Raw genomic sequence first — 19,384 nt, 5'->3', positions numbered from 1 at the left:
TTAAAATGGTATGTGTATTGCCTTCAGAAAGTATTCACACCCCTTGACTTTTTCCACATATTGGTGTTAGAGCCTGAATTTAAAATTGATTAAATTTATATTTTTGGTCACTGGCCTACAAAAACAATAACCCATTATGTCAAAGTGGAATTGATTTTTTTTAAACATTTTTACAGATTAATTAAAAATGAAAAGCTTATGTCTTGAGTCAATAAGTATTCAACCTCTTTCTTATGGCAAGCTTAAATTAATTCAGGAGTAAAAATGTGCTTTTCAAGTCCCAAGTTGCATGGACTCACTTTGTGTGCAATAATAGTGTTTTTAACACAGTCATAAAAAATTACCTAATCTCTGTACCCCACACATACAGTTATCTGTAAGGTCCTTCAGTGAATTTCAAACCCAGATTCAACCTCAAAGACCAGGGTGGTTTTCCAATACCTTGTAAAGAAGGGTACCTATTCATAGATGGGTAAAAAAAACAAAAAGACACTGAATATTCCTTTGAGCATGGTAAAGTTATTACACTTTGGATGGTGTATCAATACACCCAGTCACTACAAAGATAAAGGCATCTTTCCTAACTCAGTTGCCAGACAGAAAGGAAACCGCTCAGGGGCCAATGGTGACTTTAAAACCTTTACCGAACCTCAACCCCGTATCCGGGATCACCCCCCACCCCCCACACACTGATTAGCATAGCTAGCATAGCTTCACAAGTAGATAGTAGCATCTAAATATCATTAAATCACAAGTCCAAGACACCAGATGAAAGATACAGATCTTGTGAATAAAGCCACCATTTCAGATTTTTAAAATGTTTTACAGGGAAGACAAAATATGTAAATCTATTAGCTAAACACGTTAGCAAAATACACCACTATTCTAACTCCATCAGTTTCTTACTCCTTCAGGTGCTATCACCAATTCGGCTCAACTAAGATATTGATAGCCAATAACCTATAAAAAAAACCATCAGATGACAGTCTGATAACATATTCATGGTATAGGATAGTTTTTGTTAGAAAAAAGTGCATATTTCAGGTAGAAATCACAGTTTACAATTGCACCGACCATCACAAATCGACTAGAATTACTAGATAGAGCAACGTGTATGACCAATTTACTCATCATAAAACATTTCATAAAAATAGACAAAGCATAGCAATGGAAAGACCCAGTTCTTGTGATTTCAGACCATATTTCAGATTTTCTAAGCGTTTTTCAGCGAAAACACAATAAATCGATAAGTTAGCATACTACATGTGCAAACGTTACCAGAGCATCGATTCCAGCCAAAGAGCGCTATAACGTAATCACCGCCAAAAGATATTAATTTTTTCACTAACCTTCTCAGAATTCTTCCGATGACACTCCTGTAACATCATTTTACAACATACATATACAGTTTGTTCGAAAAGGTGCATATTTAGCCATACAAAACCGTGGTTACACAATAAAAATACTAGGAAATCAAGCCTCAATATGTCTGACGTCATCTATCAGAGTGATCTAGTTTAATTGAAAGCTAATCATATACTTGACTAAAAAATACAGGGTTGACAGGAATCGAAAGACAAATTAGTTCTTAATGCAACCGCTGATTTACATTTGTAAAATTATCCTTACTTTTCAATACAGGGTTCGCCAAGTGAAGCTATACCAAACAAAATGGCGAAATATGCGTTTAAAATATTTCGACAGAACAACAATTTATCATATTAAATATTGCTTACTTTGAGCTGTTCTTCCATCATATTCTTGGGCAATGTATCCTTTCTATGTTATAAACGTCTTTTGGTCGATAGATGTCCTCTGTCCTTCGAAATATCCACTAACGATCGAACGGGACCCCAAAACGTGTCCAAAGTTTCAGAGTGCACAACAAAGAAATTCCTCAAAATCGCACTAAACGGATATAAATTGCTATAAAACGGTTTAAATTAACTACCTTATGATGTTTCTAAGTCCTATATCGAATTAAATTACAGACGGATACATTTCAAGTTGATAACCGAGCCTGTGAAAATGGCATCCGGAGGTCCCTTCCTGCGTAAGGGCGAGCGTCGAAAGGGGGGCTACTCTCACTCCTTGGTCTTTTATAACCTCTGAGAGCTACGGAGAAGGCCCATTCCACTTCTCATTGGTTACTGACATCCAGGGGAAGGCGGGTGCAGTTCGTGTCGTTCCATAGGATAGACAGAGACCTTAAAAACTGATCTGAAACCAGAGCTTCGCTCTCAGACCTTTCACTGTCTGTCATGGATTTCGCTGTAGAAAGAGTTCTGGGTCACCCACAGACATCATTTCAACGTTGTATGAAACTAGAAGGTGTTTTCTATCCAATATAATTAATAATATGCATATTGTACGAGCAAGAATTGAGTACTAGGCAGTTTAATTTGGAGACGACAAAATGCTAATTCGGAACAGCACCCCCTGTAGTCGCAAGAACAGTTACAGAGTTTAATGGCTGTGATAGGAGAAAACTGAGGATGGATCAACAACATTATAGTTACTCTGCAATATTTACCTAATACACAAAGGGAAAAGATGGAAGCCTGTACAGAATAAAAATATTCCAACCAGGCACTAAAATAATACTGCAACAAACATGGCAAAGCAATTCACTTCTTGACCTGAATACAAAGTGTTTGTTTGGGGCAAATCCAATACAAAACATTTCTGAGTACCACTCTCCATATTTTCAAGCATAGTGGTGGCTGCATCATCTTATGGGTATATGTGTAATCGTTAAGGACTGGGGAGTTTTTCAGGATAAAATAGAAATGGAATGGCGCTAAGCACAGGCAAAATCCTAGAGGAAAACCTGGATCAGTCTGCTTTCCACCAGACTCTGGAAGATTAAATTCACCTTTCAGCAGGACAATAACATAAAACACAAGACCACATCGACACTGGTTGCTTACCAAGAAGACAGTGAATGTTACGGAGTGGCCAAGTTACAGTTTTTACTTAAATCTATGGCAAAATCTATTGCAAAACCTGAAAATGGTTGTCTAGCAATGATCCACAACCAATTTGACAGAGCTTGAAGAATTTTGAACAGGAATAATGGGCAAATGTTGTACAATCCAGGTGTGGCATGTTCATAGAGACTTACCCAGAAAAAGACTCATAGCTGTAATCGCTGCCAAAGGTTCTTCTACAAGGTATTGACTCTGGGGTGTGAATACTTATGAACATTTCTGTACTTCATTTTCAATTCATTTGAAAACATTTCTAAAAAACATATGACTTTGTCATTTTGTGTTGTGTGTAGATGGATGAGAAAAAAATATTTAATCAATTTTCAATTCAGGCTGTAAGACAACAAAATGTGGAGTAAGTCAAGGGGTATAAATACTTTCTGAAGGCACTGTATATTGCTCTAAATAGTTACAATATTTGGTGACGTAAGGATATACTATTTTTTACTGTCTTCATATTTTACATCTGATTATAAATAAACAGATATTTAACTCTAAATTGTTGTCCAGAAAATATCAATATTGTAGGCTACTGATAATTGTTTGTCCTTCTATTCTCCTTGTAGGCTTAGTCAGTGGTTAGTTTAGTTTTTATTCCCTGGCATGATGTTTTCCCATTTTGCAAAAATGTAGGCACTTTTTGATCATTTGTTTTCACAATTTCACTCCTCAGATGCACTTTCACAGGCGGGTGGCCTATTAACTGGTTACAATAGGACTTTGGCTAACCTGCCATCTAGCGGCCAGGTGCTACAATTACTATTCATCTCTTCATTGTGTCCGAGCCTCCAAGGCCGACATTCATGCAGTGCGCAACGGGAGTGTCCTCCGAGTTCGCTCTCTCTCTCTGGCATCACAATATAGGCTCACTGCACTCTTCTACAACGTTTGAAAAGTTGCATCATTACGACGTCGGACAACATTACAAGCCTTCTGAGGCTGACTTGCTCATGAAGTTTGCATGAATTAAGACTAGCCCATAAGGCATTTATAAGCATAGGACTGCATGGTTATTCTATCCTATGCATCTCGGACACCAGTGAAATCTGAGACTTTATCATGAACTCGTTTTCTACAACATAAAGTTACATAGGCCCATGTATGTTTCAAAATTACACTATATCCCCCTTTGTTTCATAGGTTATTATCATGTCTGTAGTTAGACTACACATTTTTTTAAAGAAAGATCAAATCGACGTTGTAAAATTGGAAAGAAGTTAGGCTAGAAATTGTTTTAATGTTCAAACCATTCGTGCCATTCATTCAAGCATATTGAATGAATTCTCCTTATGCCACATTTATTGAATTGTAGTTATACCATTTCCTTTCGCAACGACTGTGGGACGGAAATCTCAGAAATGTTTTCTACCGAATGGATTGGTCTTTTGTGAGGATTAATTAATCTTTAGCCTAGTCTACATCGTCGTCGTGAGAACATGCCTTTGTCAAACGGGGCTCCTTTTAATATAGCCTAGTCAAAACGAGAAACACATTTGGTTCGCCGTGAAATTGGAAGCATATTGCTATGAAAGCATATTTCTAAAAGCTCCACACCCAAACATTTCGCAAACACCTTATTATCACACAGTCCCCGACACCCCCCATCAAATCTTAGATTTTCTGATTGTGGAAAAAAAAGCCTGCCATGTTCTTCCATTATATCCTTCAGTTTCCTCATCTGTATATGTATTTATGTGCGGAACAATGAGGCAAATGTAAGCATCTCGATGCGTTTATTTTTCCAGGCAAAAGTCAATATCACCTTCACAGTTTTTTTTATATCAAAAAAATGCCATTCAACAAAAGTGAGTCGTTTATGCATGCGATCCATATTCTAGTTCAACGATTAAACAAAGTGTTCAATCCATAGGGAAATTAGCCAAACCTAGGCTAAAGCTTCTGTCTCAATCAACGTTAAAGAATATTAATATTATTTGCCTCCTCTGAAATAGGCTATTTCTGAATAAAAAATAAAACATTTTTTCTTTTTCTTTGCATCTGTTAATACTGGTTTTGGAGATGTCAATTTGTATTGTTTGAAGATGTTAGTCATTTTTTCATTGTCAAAGCCGACAATATTATCTACCCGGGTTTAGAATGTGGATTTAGGCGGCAGAACATGCGCAGTGGCAGTTTGTGCCATATTGGAATGAGGTCGTGAACGACTAGGCGGAAAGAGACGGCATCTAAAACCGACTTGAAAAACTATTTACTGGTAAGAATCAGATTATGTAACCAAATACTCACATACTATATTTTGTTTATTACGAGCTTAATATGATATAATGCATTTTGATGCTGTCTGCGTCTTTTTTCCCGTCTCTAAAAAAGATGACTCGGGCTCGGTCGAGTGCAAGCGCCCTTATTGCTCGCTACAGTGTAGCTAGCCTATTGCTCAAGCCATGACGTTCCAGTAACTTGACTTGGTCACAGACGTTTTTAGCATGTGCCGACTCAGCCGCATTCGACTTGGTGCATTTGCCATCAGAACTGACCTATATGGAATAAACACAGAGGCTATGAAATATGTTCTTTCTTGCATTCTGTGTCCTTCTCTTTATTGCACGTTCCAGTGTGAAAGTTGGATCATCGGCGCTCGTGCCTGTGCAAAGCTATTGCGTTAATAGCTTGAAAATTATTGAAAGCGTCTATCGAGAATTCCCCGAAAATGTTGTTACTGAACTTAATCCATTTATCGCTCTTATATAATAAACGTTGCAAGATTTATAATAGACGACACTGGTGTATTTGACTTTAAATCAAATAGGCCTAGGAATCCTTTAGATTTCATTTTAATTTTATTTCATTGTTGTTGTATGCCTAACAGATAAATTATGCTATAAACATTGCCATTTTACACGTAGGCTAATCTAAGCACTAAACTGACTATTTCTCTCAACTATAACTCCAACTTCCCAGTTATGCAACTTGAGTAATCGCAGCAACATTGTTTCAATTGACCTTTTGCTATAAACTGCAACATTGTTTCAATTGATGTGCCATATAGCCTAAAATGCAACATTGTTTTATTTGACTTGCCGATGAAATATCAATATGAAGTGTTTTTTGCATAAAAATGTGATTTCCACTTCTGCCGGCCAAGCTCTTCTATGGGCATTAACACGAAAATTCCAGTTCAAATGACAGTTTCAATACTGCGCTTTATGGGGACAACAACTGTCTTCTGACGTGCGAGGGGCACTCGGGCACCACAGTTACATTCGGCCACTATTTGACAATGGCAACATACAACACTGAAATACAATCTCTCAAATAACAAGAAGCCTATGTGTAAGCTAATTGCTGACAATAAGGATTCATAAACACATCGTGTAGGCTAATATTGTTGTAAACTTGTTATACTTGATGAAAATACTCCCATTAGTCTAAGGTTATTCTTGACATAAACCCATGTCATCAACAGACGTCACTTTCGTTTACAGTACATTTCTCAAACCCTTGTGTGTCCAATCAATGCATTTCTTTAACTTGCATTTCCTGCCCAGCGACCACTCAGTGTGACTCAGAGGACTTAATTCAGTCAATGGCATGTTAAGCACTGATCATATGATCCAATAACTGCTAGGAGGCGGTTGTAAAGATCAGCGTGTGTTAGTGTATGCATTCTAGTTTCTCTTTCATGGTGAGTCAGTGTACATTCTGCTAGAGAGAGTCAGGCAACCAGTCTGCTGGTGGTGTGTGTGAGTACTGGGTAGGCCTCTATTAAACCATGGGGGAAGTTGTTAGTTTTCCTGTTCACTTTGGTGATTAAGTAACAGTTTGTTTCACAGAATGACCTGTGAATTCCCTGAAATTTCAGCATCAAGAAATAATTTCTCATCAACCCCCTCCTTTTCTCAGCTTCATTCATATATGTCATATTGAAATAATGAGAAAAAAACTTGCTGACATTTTCAAGCATTCTTTTTCTTTCAATCAACAAGTTTGAAAATATTTTTGGGGAGATAATCAGTTATTATAAGGCAGCCCAACACTGAGGGCTGGCTCTTTGTCAATAGCTAAATGGCTCTGCTGCTCTTTTCATCCTCCCTAGTGTTTGAGACGTGAGTGTGACCTCAAACACAATGAGGCCCTCAGCTGGATAGCTGTGTGTGTGTGTGTGTGTGTGTGTGTGTGTGTGTGTGTGTGTGTGTGTGTGTGTGTGTGTGTGTGTGTGTGTGTGTGTGTGTGTGTGTGTGTGTGTGTGGGCAGCAGGGTCGTGGGTGAAGGGCTGATCCTGGGTTACGTGGGTCGTGGTGTCCGGGCCGTGGTCAGGGGAGACCCTGTCTGATGGCTGTCTCCTCTTTAATAGAGACATCAGACATGACAAAGACAGGCCTGACAGCCCTGCTGAATGGAGCAGCAGTGACAGAGCAGCTATCCTCCGCATCCTTTACACAAACCTCTCAGCTATTGTCATCTCTAATGCTCTCTCATGCCCAGTATATAAATGCTATTTCTCTTGTTGTGTTAAGTTAGTTCATCCTCTTTGTTGTCACAGAGTGGCTATCGGCCTACAGCTCAACTTTGTTTCAAAGTTGTGGTCTGTTTGAGATATCTTTGGCCTCATTTAGCATTTAAAAAATGATTAAGTCCTCTCTCATACTTTTAGCAACTTAGCAAGGTCATTTTGTATTAGCAAGGTAATTTTGTATTTTAAAAACACGTACCTAAATATTCTCTGTGTCACTCTTCTCTCACGCACACTAACTAAACTTTGTTTATGCTTCCATTTGCTAAGCCGCCCTCCCCATCCAAAAACAAAATGTAAGCACTGGACACATTCAAATGACATCCCTAAGACCACCTATGCCACTTTTACCAACAGCCTACTATGCTTTCTTGCTCTCCTGGTTTTGGCTGTCAAACCGATTTAAAGAATGATGTCCAACTTTTCTAGATAATAATCTGTCTTTCCTTTCTTCCCCAGAGCTTCTAGACTTGGTCGGTAGGAGGAGCCAACATGAGTCATGAGTTGCTGGAGTCCGGTGAGTAACAACATGGACCTGCAGCTTTGTTACTGGTGGAGAGGGCTTTTTGACACAAATAACAGAATTAACCTGTGTGTGTATGCGTGTGCGTATTTGTGTGTGTGTCTGTTGCAGATGGAGACTCTAGTCAGGATGTGTCTGACTTTAACTGGGATGACTATTTGGAGGAGAACGGGGCAGTGTCTGTGCCCCACCATGCCTTCAAACACGTAAGTACTGAGACTATTTACACTCCTCATAACCACACACAATACTCATACAATGTTGATCAATAGTTCACCTTATAAGAGCTTTTCATATATCATTCTCCCCAGGTGGACCAGGGCTTGCAGACGGGTCTGACTCCAGGTATGAAGCTGGAGGTGTGTGTGCGTTCAGAGACCGACCAACCCTACTGGGTGGCCACCATCATCACCACCTGTGGCCAGCTGCTCCTCCTGCGATACGAAGGTTACCACGACGACCGCCGTGCCGACTTCTGGTGTGACATCATGACGGCTGACCTCCACCCCCTGGGCTGGAGCCGGGAGCAGGGCAAACCCATGAGACCCCCCGAGGGTGAGGGAGCTAGGACTGGGGAGGGAACTCACTGGGATGGCTGTTGTGAATTATCTCTTCCACGCCCAACTAGTTGTACGAGGGTTATTACGGGGTTATTACAATGAAATCTAGACCTGAGTTTTTAAAAGACATTTCCCAAGCTTGTTTTTATATTCCGTAACCATGTCTCTCCATCGCCCCCCTCAGGTGTGAGAGAGAAACAACCAGACTGGGAGGGCATCCTGGAGAAAGCCCTAGCTGAGAAGTGCAGTGCACCTGCCAACCTGCTGGAAGGGGTGAGAGGGGCTCAGTTATAAACTGGAACAACTGGGAATGTATGCCAGATAAGCAAGGGTTTTGAACTAACTTTGTATCAGTAAGGGTATTGCTGAGTGTAATCCAGCATGTCCTTACTTGTGTGTGTGCCCGTGCACTTACGCGTATGTGCTCGTGTGTGTGTGTCTATAGCCCCAGCGTGGTAAGGACCCGGTGGACCTGCTGTCTCCAGGCTGCAGTGTGGAGCTGCAGGACAGTGTTGACCCTGGGGTGGCGTGGGGCGCTGAGGTGGAGGAGAACATGGGTGGCAGGCTGAGACTACGCCTAGTAGGCACAGAGAGACTCCCTGATACACACTCCACCCTCTGGCTCTACTACCTGCACCCCCACCTCCACCCACCTGGCTGGGCCAAAGAGCGCGGCTGCACCCTCAGGCCTCCTTCAGGTAAACTGCTCTTTTCAGAAAGATCTTGGGTGAATTCAGTTTCAAGATGCAAAAAGCTAAATATGATTCATGAATAAATCTGAGGTTATGTTTTTTTACTGTTTAATAGAATAATTTGTGTGTGTGGTTGCTTGATTCAGCCCTGGTCCCCCTGCACACGGAGGAGGAGTGGGAGGAGGTCAGACAGAGGATCAGTAATCAGCCTCATGATGAGGCCCTCTCTGAAGAGTTCTATAAGGTAAAGGCACTACCAAGCAGTATGTACTAGCACTACAAGGGTCTGTGGAATACCAGTGCAATATTGATCGAATGAGCCATCACTGTGTGTGTGTGTGTGTGTGTGTGTGTGTGTGTGTGTGTGTGTGTGTGTGTCTGCGTGTCTGCTTCAGGACCGGCCTGCCATTGCTGCCCACTGCTTCACTGAGGGGATGAAACTGGAGGCCGTTGACCCTACGTCCCCTTTCTGCATCAGTCCTGCCACCGTTATCAAGGTGACAACCTCTTTACTGGCCCAGTCTCACCTCAGGCTCCTAGAATTGTCGGAATACGTTCTTCTCGGACCAGAGATGATTAATATGACTGGGTTGGATGATGGCAGTACTGTAGTGAAGGCACTCCAGCCCACCCAACAGTTTCAGCTATATTGTTGTTGCATATTCAGTCCACTCAGATCAGTGGTCACCTCAGGGCTAGGAGAGTAGAGATTTGCTAAGATAAATCCTAACATAGTACCCATGTAAACTCTGGGAGCCTACCCACCAAGTAGAAATTGAAGTCATTAAGATACAGTATGGTAGTGTATGTGAGGCTAGCTTTGGGTGTGATATGCTTATGGAACAAGGGTAGGGTAAATACTGCATAGAGCAGACATGACCCACTGGGCACACACTGGTTAAACTAACGTGGAATAGAAGTTGATTTGATGTCTGTGCCCAGAGGGGAGTGTGATGTGATACCCTACCTCTCCTCTTCAGGTGTTCAGTGACGAGTGCTTCCTAGTAAAGATGGACTGTCTCCGTGGTGATGATTCGGGGTCCTTCCTGTGTCACAGGGACAGTCCTGGGATCTTTCCTGCCCAGTGGAGCCTTAAGAACGGCCTCCCGCTCAGTCCCCCTCCAGGTGATGAAACGCTAGTAACATTTACAGAGCTACTTTTAAAAATGTGCTCAGTTATTATTTTTTAGGATTTATCTAATTGTATTGTCGTCTCTCTCTCCGGTTGTGTAGGGTACCAGGGGCAGGACTTTGACTGGGCAGACTACCTGAAACAGTGTGAGGCCGAGGCAGCACCACAACACTGCTTCCCCACAGTGAGTCAAGCTCTGTCTTACATAGAGCAATGCATGTTATATAACATGAGTGTATAGCATGGGTGAACAGGGGACATGAATAATCTCTCTCTCCTGATGTATCCCTGTCTACCTCTCAGGAACAGTCTGATCACAGCTTTAAAGAGGCCATGAAGTTGGAGGCGGTCAACCCACTCTCACCTGAGCACATTCACGTGGCAACGGTAACCAAGGTCAAAGGGCAACATATTTGGCTTGGCCTGGAAGGTGAGAACCTGTAGCTACGCATCTTGGCCCAGCGTTGTCCGGGTTAGGCCGTCATTGTAAATAAGAATTTGTTCTTAACTGACTTGCCTAGTTAAATAAAGGTTACATAAATAAAATAAAATAATCATATCTGGGCCCTGCATTTTTCAATCTTAGTCTGGGACCATTTGAGTGTGGGGTTGTGCACACTGATGGTATTAATATTAGATAATGAATTAGTTCTGTGGGTCTAAATCAGTCTCTTTGTGTCTAGGGCTGAAACAGGCTATACCAGAGCTGATAGCTCATGTGGACTCGTTGGATATCTTCCCTGTCAGCTGGTGTGAGACCAACGGTTACCCCCTGCTGTACCCCATCAAACCCAAAGGTGGGTGTCCCAAAATAAGATAACGTTGTGTCTCTCTCTCTAATTTGAAGGGGAGCCACTAGCATGCCACAATATGCATGGAAGTTTTAACCATTGCAGTCGCCGTATTTGACAGTACTCTGTATAGTTTCAGTAGAGTTTTATTACTGGTGATTATACATTGTCTTACAGTTGAAAAGCAGAGGAGGATTGCTGTGGTGCAGCCTGAGAAACAGTAAGTAGGCCTATGGGAAAGGAAGGAATCTATCATTGGCTGGTAATTGGTTGTTTGTCCACTTTTAATTGGTTAACACTCCAGTCTCATGCACTTTGACCCCTAACCTGTATCTTTGTCCCTATAGCCGAGCACCACCCAAATCCACAACACCTGACACACTCAGGCTGCAGTTGGCCAGCCAATCAGAGACTGGTGAGTGTTTCTCATGTAGACATACCAGAGAAATACCTTATTAAGGTTTCTGACGTGAGGCACAGCTCTTACATTCTGTGTGATGTGTTTGTGTACAGGACAGGGGAACGGAAAGTACTGCTGTCCCAAGATTTTCTTCAACCACCGCTGCTTCTCTGGCCCCTACCTGAACAAGGGCCGCATCGCTGAGCTGCCCCAGTGTGTTGGCCCTGGCAACTGTGTCCTGGTTCTCAAAGAGGTGAGGAGCACCTGAGTGGGATTGGAACAAACATACTACATTATGTTAGGGCTGTGGCGGTCATGACATTTTGTCCGCCGGTAACTGTCATGCAAATGCCTGTTGTTCTTACGTTAATTGACCTTTAATTAACATAAACACCTTAAGCATCTTCGGGATTCCAAGCTTACAAGCTGCTGATGCGGGCGTTTGGAACATCTAGGCCTACATTTTAAAAAGTCGAAAGGAGTGGCTATTGTGTTGAGCGTAAAAGTGATAATTTGAAACAGGTCCTATAGGCTACACTTAATTTAGAGTTAATTGGTAACTTTAGTTGTGATAGGTATACAAACCATACAAATAAAAACATATGGGCTGCATGATGCGAATCTATATTGATGATTTGGAAAAAGTTGGCAAAAAAGGCATGCGCTCTAATCATTGCGCTTCCCGCAGAGAGAGAGAGAGAGAGGGAGAATTGCATTGCCGCTCTGATTGTGTAGCAAGCAAGTTGGGAGATATCTAATCAGTGGAAGATGGAATTAAAATGACAGAATGAAAAGTGAAATGAAAAGGAAAGGCTACAACGACCAAAAGCCAACAAGTAGGCTGCTATTTATAATCTGAATGGAGTTGTTGTTATTTGTAGGCTAACTGTCAGATTGTGAGAAGCGCAGTAGCGTTATGGCTAGCCTCAATTAGCCTAGTTAGCTTGCTTCTCTCTGTTTGATGCAGTCAAGGCAGATAGGCTACTATGCAATCGGATGGGTGATAAATAACTAGCAAAAAGTTAGTCTACTAGCACTAGTGGTTGCTGTCTCTTTCTCCCTCTGTACCTGCTCCGGTGCTCCTAGCCTCCGGTGGTCCGAGCCTGCTGCGTCTTACTCACACACACCGCACAGCCCCTCCCTTGCTCCATAGTAGTTAGAGCTGTTTGCTATGTGCCTCTCTCGCTCCCTTTCTCCCTAGCACCGGTTAATAAAGTAGCAAAATAATTGGCTTTTCTGATCATTGTCTTTAGGTCAGTTCGGAATGTGTTTTAAAAATGTAATGATGCATATTGGGTCCAGGGCTTTCCCATGTCCATTTCAGAACGGGACCTCTAACTCCCATCACCATTTGTCCTCATCATTCAGATTATTCAAATTCAATCATAAAGTGTTTAGAAAGTAATTAGAGGGACTATAGAGCGCTGAGTACCAGGCCATTAGTGAGGGCCGTTAGTAAGTTGGGTAGGCTACCCATAAGCGACCAACGGTCACAGGTAATTTGACTGTGGTCATGACTCGTCACTCCCTGTGTGGTGGTAATACGTTCACTATGATGTTATAACTGTATTACATTATACTAAAAAGTCAACTAAACTACTCTAATCTCCTTAGGGCAGTTGGTAATAGGGCGAAATCTTGCTATCCCAGAGACCACTCCTGACGTCCCACTTAGACTGGGAACAGTATCCATGCTAAGCCCTTTATGTCTCTCTCCATCTCCCTGTGTCCTGTCCAGGTGTTGACTCTGCTGATCAACTCAGCCTACAAGCCCAGCCGGGTGCTCAGGGAGCTGCAGCTGGACCAGGAGGACCGCTGGCACGGCCATGGAGAGACACTCAAAGCCAAGTGAGGAACGCATGCTCTATCATAACGTCATTACAATCACCAAATGCACTTTCTACATAGATTCAATCTAAACTTTTCTGCTCATGTTTGTGGTTGAGTTGATGATTGAAGTGTGTATTGGGATTGGCTAAGCTGTTCTAGCGTTGCTAACCTGAGGATCTGTTCTTGACCGGCAGGTACAAGGGAAAGAGTTATCGGGCTACGGTGGAGATAGTGCGTACAGCAGATTGTGTGGCGGAATTCTGTAGGAAGACCTGCATCAAGCTGGAGTGTTGCCCAAACCTGTTTGGACCTCGCATGGTTCTGGAGCGCTGCTCAGAGAACTGCTCTGTGCTCACCAAGACCAAATACAGTACGTGTGACCTACTCAATTGCTCTAAATCAAATACATATGAGTAAAACCTGGTGTTCAGAAATCAGGTGTTATGGAGATAAAGAGGCAATCATTGCTGATATGTAAGGAGGGGAATCAACAAATAGGGGACGCAGTGTCTGTTTTATGTGTATTTCGTTATGTAGCTACAGTGCATTTGGGAAGTATTCAAACCCCTTGACTTTTTCCACATTTTGTTACATTACAGCCTTATTCTAAAATTGATTAAAATGTATCAGTCTACACACAATACTCCGTAATGACTAAGCGAAAAAAGCTTTTTAACTCAAATTTTTTTTTGTACAAATAAAAAACAGACATACCTTATTTACATAAATATTCAGACACTTTGCTATGAAGCTCTAAATTGAGCTCTGGTGCATCCTGTTTCCATTGATCATCCTTGAGATGTTGCTACAATTTGATTGGAGTCCACCTGTGGTAAATTCAATTGATTGGACATGATTTGGAAAGGCATACACCTGTCTATATATAGTCCCACAGTTGACAGTGCATGTCAGCAAAAACCAAGCCATGAGGTCGAAGGAATTGTCCGTAGAGCTCTGAGACAGGATTGTGTCGAGGCACAGATATGGGGAAGGATACCAAAAACCTGCTGCAGCATTGCACATCCCCAACAAGACAGTGGCCTCCATCATTCTTAAATGGAAGAAGTTTGGAACCACCAAGACTCTACCTAGAGCTGGCCACCCGGCCAACTGAGCAATCAGGGAGGAAGGGCCTTGGTCAGGGAGGTGACCAAGAACCCGATGGTCACTCTGACAGAGCGCCAGCATTCCTCTGTGGAGATGGGAGAACCTTCCAGAAGGACAACCATCTCTGCAGCACTCCACCAATCAGGCCTTTAGTGGCCAGACGGAACAAACTCCTAAGTAAAAGACCCATGACAGCCCGCTTGGAGTTTGCCAAAAGGCACCTAAAGGACTCTCAGACCATGAGAAACAAGATTTTCTGGTCTGATGAAACCAAGATTGAACTCTTTGGCCTGAATGCCAAGCATCACGTCTGGAGGAAACCTGGCACCATCCCTACAGTGAAGCATGGTGGTGGCAGCATCATGTTGTGGGGATGTTTTTCAGCGGCAAGGACTGGGAGACTAGTCAGAATCGAGGGAAAGATGAACGGAGAAAAGTACAGAGAGATCCTTGATGAAAAACTCTGCCAGAGCACTCAGGACTTCAGACTTGGGCGAAGGTTCACCTTCCAACAGGACAACAACCCTAAGCACACAGCCAAGACCACGCCGAAATGGCTTCGGGACAAGTCTCTAAATGTCCTTGAGTGGCCCAGCCAGAGCCCGGACTTGAACAACTCTGGAGAGACCTGAAAATAGCTGTGCAGCGACGCTCCCCATCCAACCTGACGGAGCTTGAGAGGATCTGCAGAGAAGAATGGGAAAAACTCCCCAAATACAGGTGTGCCAAGCTTGTCGCGTCATACCCAAGAAGAATCAAGGATGTAATTGCTGCCAAATGTGCTTCAACAAAGTACTGAGTGAAGGTTCTGAATATTTATGTAAATGTGATATTTCAGGTTTTTTTGTTTTTATAAATTTGCTAAAATGTCTAAACTGTTTTTGCTTTGTCATTATGGGGTATTGTGTGTAAATTTATGTGAGGGGGGAAAACGATTTATTATATTTTAGAATAAGGCAGTAACGCAATAAAATGTGTAAAAAGTCAAGGGGTCTGAATACTTTCCAAATGCACTGTGTATGTTGATTATAAAGCATTGGCTGCAGAATGCTTAGGAGGACTGAGATTGGAGTATTGATGTGTTCTCTGCAGCTTATTACTATGGTAAGAAGAAATGTAAACGAGTGGGCCGCCCACCAGGGGGGCATTCTAACCTAGAAGGAGGGGTGAAGAGAAGAGGTAGAAGGAGGAAGAGGAGAAAGCAACTATTTGTCCATAAGAAGAGACGCTCCTCAGCCTCACTAGACAACACACCTGCCGGTTCACCACAGGTAACAGACACACTCGCACACACACACACACTCACATCCAGATATCTTTAAACTGAACCATCCCTTTCTCTAACACAGGGCAGTGGAGATGAGGAGGATCTGGATGATGAGAACTCTCTGAGTGACGATACTGGCTCTGAGCTCCAGGATGATCAGGACGATTCAGAATATTCCATTGGGAAGTCTCAACCACCCACCCCATCCCCCTCTCCTCCTGCAACGCCCAGACCAACCCGAAAACGCAGGAAACCTCGCTCCCCATCTTACTCTGATGATGAGAATCACCCACCTTCACCAAAGGTAGACTACTGTAACTTTACTTTTTGTTTGTTCACTGTGAATAGATGCGTGTGCAACTATGGGGCAAAACTGACAGTTTGGCTTAGATTGTTGATAACATGTTAACTATATTTCGTTTCCAATGTTTATTGAAAACATAAATACATTTGCACAATGAGCACTTGTTGTCCCTCAAATACATTGTTACAGTTGTTGGTTAGCTAGCTTGCAAGTTTTAGCCATATTAGCATAGACATCAGTCAAAACACCTCAAAACAAGACATGGTATCAAGAACAAGATCAAACTAGCTGAAACGAGCCACCTACGATTCCCCACATAGCAGCTTCTTGTCATTGTTGCTAGCTAAATGGCCATCCAGAATCACATCACACAACCTTCTGCCCCATTGAAGTGTGCGCATTGCTTTATGTGACGTTGTCAGCCAACCCGTCTCTATATATAGTATGATGAATTAATTAACTGCATCTCTGTGTTCTGCAGAGCTCGAGAGGTGAGGCTCCCCAGAAACTGTGTTTGGACACCAGTCCCCTGGAGTGGAGTGTGACTGATGTGGTGTGTTTCATCAGGACCACCGACTGTGCTCCCCTGGCACGCATTTTCCTGGATCAGGTAATACTCACACACACACATACACACACACACAGAATCATTATCTCGACTGTATAACAAGCAGTGCTTGACTTGGGCCGGATCTGTCTGGAATGCCGTACTTCTAATTTTGTGGGAATTGCGTACCGGCACCGTTATAAAAACAAAGTAACCTATTGCTGGCCCAGATTCACACACCAAGTCAAAAAAGGTTGGTCAAATCGGAATGAAGGCGTGATCTTCATTGAATAGCAATGGAGAGTGAGCATTCATTTCCTGATTACTCTTTGTTCAAGTTTATTTGTCGCTAGTCTGTGAATCTGTGAGTGACAGTAGGCTGTTCAAGATTATGCAGATTGAAAATTAGGGTTTGTAAAGTCATGAAAAGTCATGGAAATTAGTTTCATAATTGTTGTTTATGTAATTCATGAAAGCACACTTTTTAAAATATGATCAATCAATTAAAAAACGACATATCAGCCATTATCGGAATGACCCTTCAGTGTATGTCTGTGGTGCTTTGTGTGTGCCAGTGCGAGTGGGCCGTTGCCCGAGGAGAGAGAGCGTGACATTTCAGCAGCAGGTATGCTCTACCGGCACTGTAGAGCCTAAATAAATCTGCGTAGTTGGAAAGCTGTGATTCTCCTCTATTAAATAGTAGCCATGTAATTGCGACAACTTAAAAAATATTTTTATAATAGCCTAATTGACAAATAACTTGCTGTGCATAGATCTCCTCCAAAACATGAATATTTGAGCCTTATATATTAACATGTCTAGTTAGATACCTTGCTTTGAAGTAGGCTACCTTATCCATTTGATCCCTGATATATTGAATGAGGTAATAATTTTATAAAGACAAAAGTATTTGTTTGTAATGTTGAAAAAGCCAAGCCTGCACACCCAGGAGCTCTCCAGATAGAGGGTTGACCACATGTGACTAAAAGTGCAGTTCTATGTGGGGTCTAAGTGCCTTGATCAAGGGCACAACGGCAGGAGGTGGTAGGTCTACATGGGATCAGACACAGCAGCTTTCGAGTGTCAATAATGCTTAACTTTTTAATGTAGGCTATAATAATAGTAATACACATGTGGTTAAAAGTCATGGAGAAGTAAAGTCATGGAAAATGTGTATAAACCATTAACGGTGAATAATCAGAGGTCTCTATAGTATAATGTCATTTGTGAATTTCGGTGAATGTAGTCTACTGGACCGAATTGGAAAAAGACAGCTCCTGTACTTTTTCCATCCCAAGTCAAGCACTGGTGTACACTGTGGCCTAAATCCATGACTATTGTTGTCTAACTCCATGGCCGTGCTTGTGTTTTCAGGAGATTGATGGACAGGCTCTGCTTCTGCTCAACCTGCCCACACTGCAGGAGTGTATGGACCTGAAACTGGGACCAGCCATAAAGCTGTGTCACCATATCGAAAGGGTCAAACTTGAATTCTACCAGAAATTTGCTACATAGCTGAGGATTCTGAACGAAATAAACATTACATACAGTCAGTAACATTAAATGACTCCATAACTGATTTCCAGCTGGACATCCTTTGGACCCTGCACCCAGGCCCAGCACAACAGCAGCAGTCATGCATGGACATCAGATGGATCAAGACTTTCATTTTTTTCTGTTTTTTACTGTGTAATGGTCAGAAAGGGTTCTGCCTCGTTGTATTCTAGGTAAAGACACCTTAACATGGATATTCATGTTCAGGTTTATCTCACCCACAATATCAAAATTACTCCTGGTTTCATTTAATCAACTTGACAAGCGTTGACAATGCAAGGATTTAAGCACAAAGACAAATAAACCATGTACTATATCGCGGTATGTAAAGTGTACATAGCAGGGTGAATTTGTATATAGTGTACATATTTAAATGCTCTTCTAATGCAATAGGGTGATTAATGGTAATAGCCTGATTTTCTACTAAACATATTTGCTTTGAGAGTATCTGTGCAAAGGTCTTATTTCAAAATGTAGACATACATTTGAGATTGGAAACCCACAGAAAGAGCAATCCCCACTGCTTGACAGCCTTTTCGTCTTCTCAGAGAGGGATTTTAACATCTAATATTGAAGACATTATCTAGGGCCTGTAGTAAAGCATTAAGATGTAGGTGTTTTTGGAGCAAAATTCAAATAAGTATAAACCAAATATTGGGACCTTTTGTGACCCTTTATATATTTGTATAGTTTTACCTTTTAACTACAACCATTGGTGGACTACTGTGTGTGCTTTATTTTCGGGAGCCATTCTAGCTGTCATTGCTGTGTTTGTGTTTTATTTCCCCAAATTTACCTGTCTCTGCCATTGAGATCTATTACTCTTACAGGAGATAAAACTGTGGAATTTATTAATTTGATTTTGTCTATATGTTTGTTGAATATGATTGCTATTTTAAGAGAATGTGGAATTAAAGCCTGAATCTCATCCCAATAGAGAGCAATAGTAATGGCCTCTTTTTGCCATGGTTCATTGGACAAAACCTATGGGAAAATGTCGTTTTTGTAGGGTTTTTGGATAAATGTCAAAAATAAGGTGTGTGGTAAACACAGGCTTAGGTCTTATAGGTTTTGTTCTACGAGATAATCAGCTAACGTCACTTTCTGTGTATTTTGAAGCACGTATGTAATAATTAAAAAACATAAAGCTTTCATAATTAATAAAGGTCATGTTAACTGACTGATATTATCTCATATAGAACATGACATTTAAGAT

General features: G+C 41.8%; 1 protein-coding gene across 1 annotated transcript; it reads left to right on the top strand.

Moving 5' to 3' along the window:
• Nucleotides 1-5,122: 5,122 nt before the first annotated feature.
• On the top strand, nucleotides 5,123-19,221 carry LOC120024573 (scm-like with four MBT domains protein 1). The gene is made up of 21 exons (XM_038968861.1): nucleotides 5,123-5,205; nucleotides 7,921-7,978; nucleotides 8,096-8,190; nucleotides 8,296-8,539; nucleotides 8,729-8,817; nucleotides 8,990-9,242; nucleotides 9,383-9,480; nucleotides 9,632-9,733; nucleotides 10,217-10,361; nucleotides 10,470-10,552; nucleotides 10,672-10,798; nucleotides 11,052-11,165; nucleotides 11,337-11,379; nucleotides 11,507-11,574; nucleotides 11,673-11,812; nucleotides 13,298-13,407; nucleotides 13,584-13,759; nucleotides 15,589-15,767; nucleotides 15,846-16,067; nucleotides 16,549-16,677; nucleotides 17,989-19,221. The coding sequence occupies exons 2-21, from the start codon at nucleotides 7,954-7,956 to the stop codon at nucleotides 18,127-18,129; spliced, it is 2,583 nt and encodes an 860-aa protein (XP_038824789.1). The 5' UTR covers nucleotides 5,123-5,205; nucleotides 7,921-7,953; the 3' UTR covers nucleotides 18,130-19,221.
• Nucleotides 19,222-19,384: the final 163 nt, after the last annotated feature.

Source organism: Salvelinus namaycush, chromosome 2, assembly GCF_016432855.1.
Source record: "Salvelinus namaycush isolate Seneca chromosome 2, SaNama_1.0, whole genome shotgun sequence".
NCBI classification, from domain to species: domain Eukaryota; kingdom Metazoa; phylum Chordata; class Actinopteri; order Salmoniformes; family Salmonidae; genus Salvelinus; species Salvelinus namaycush.
Note: the sequence above shows the minus strand (reverse complement) of the source record. Positions and strands in the feature narration are given on the sequence as shown.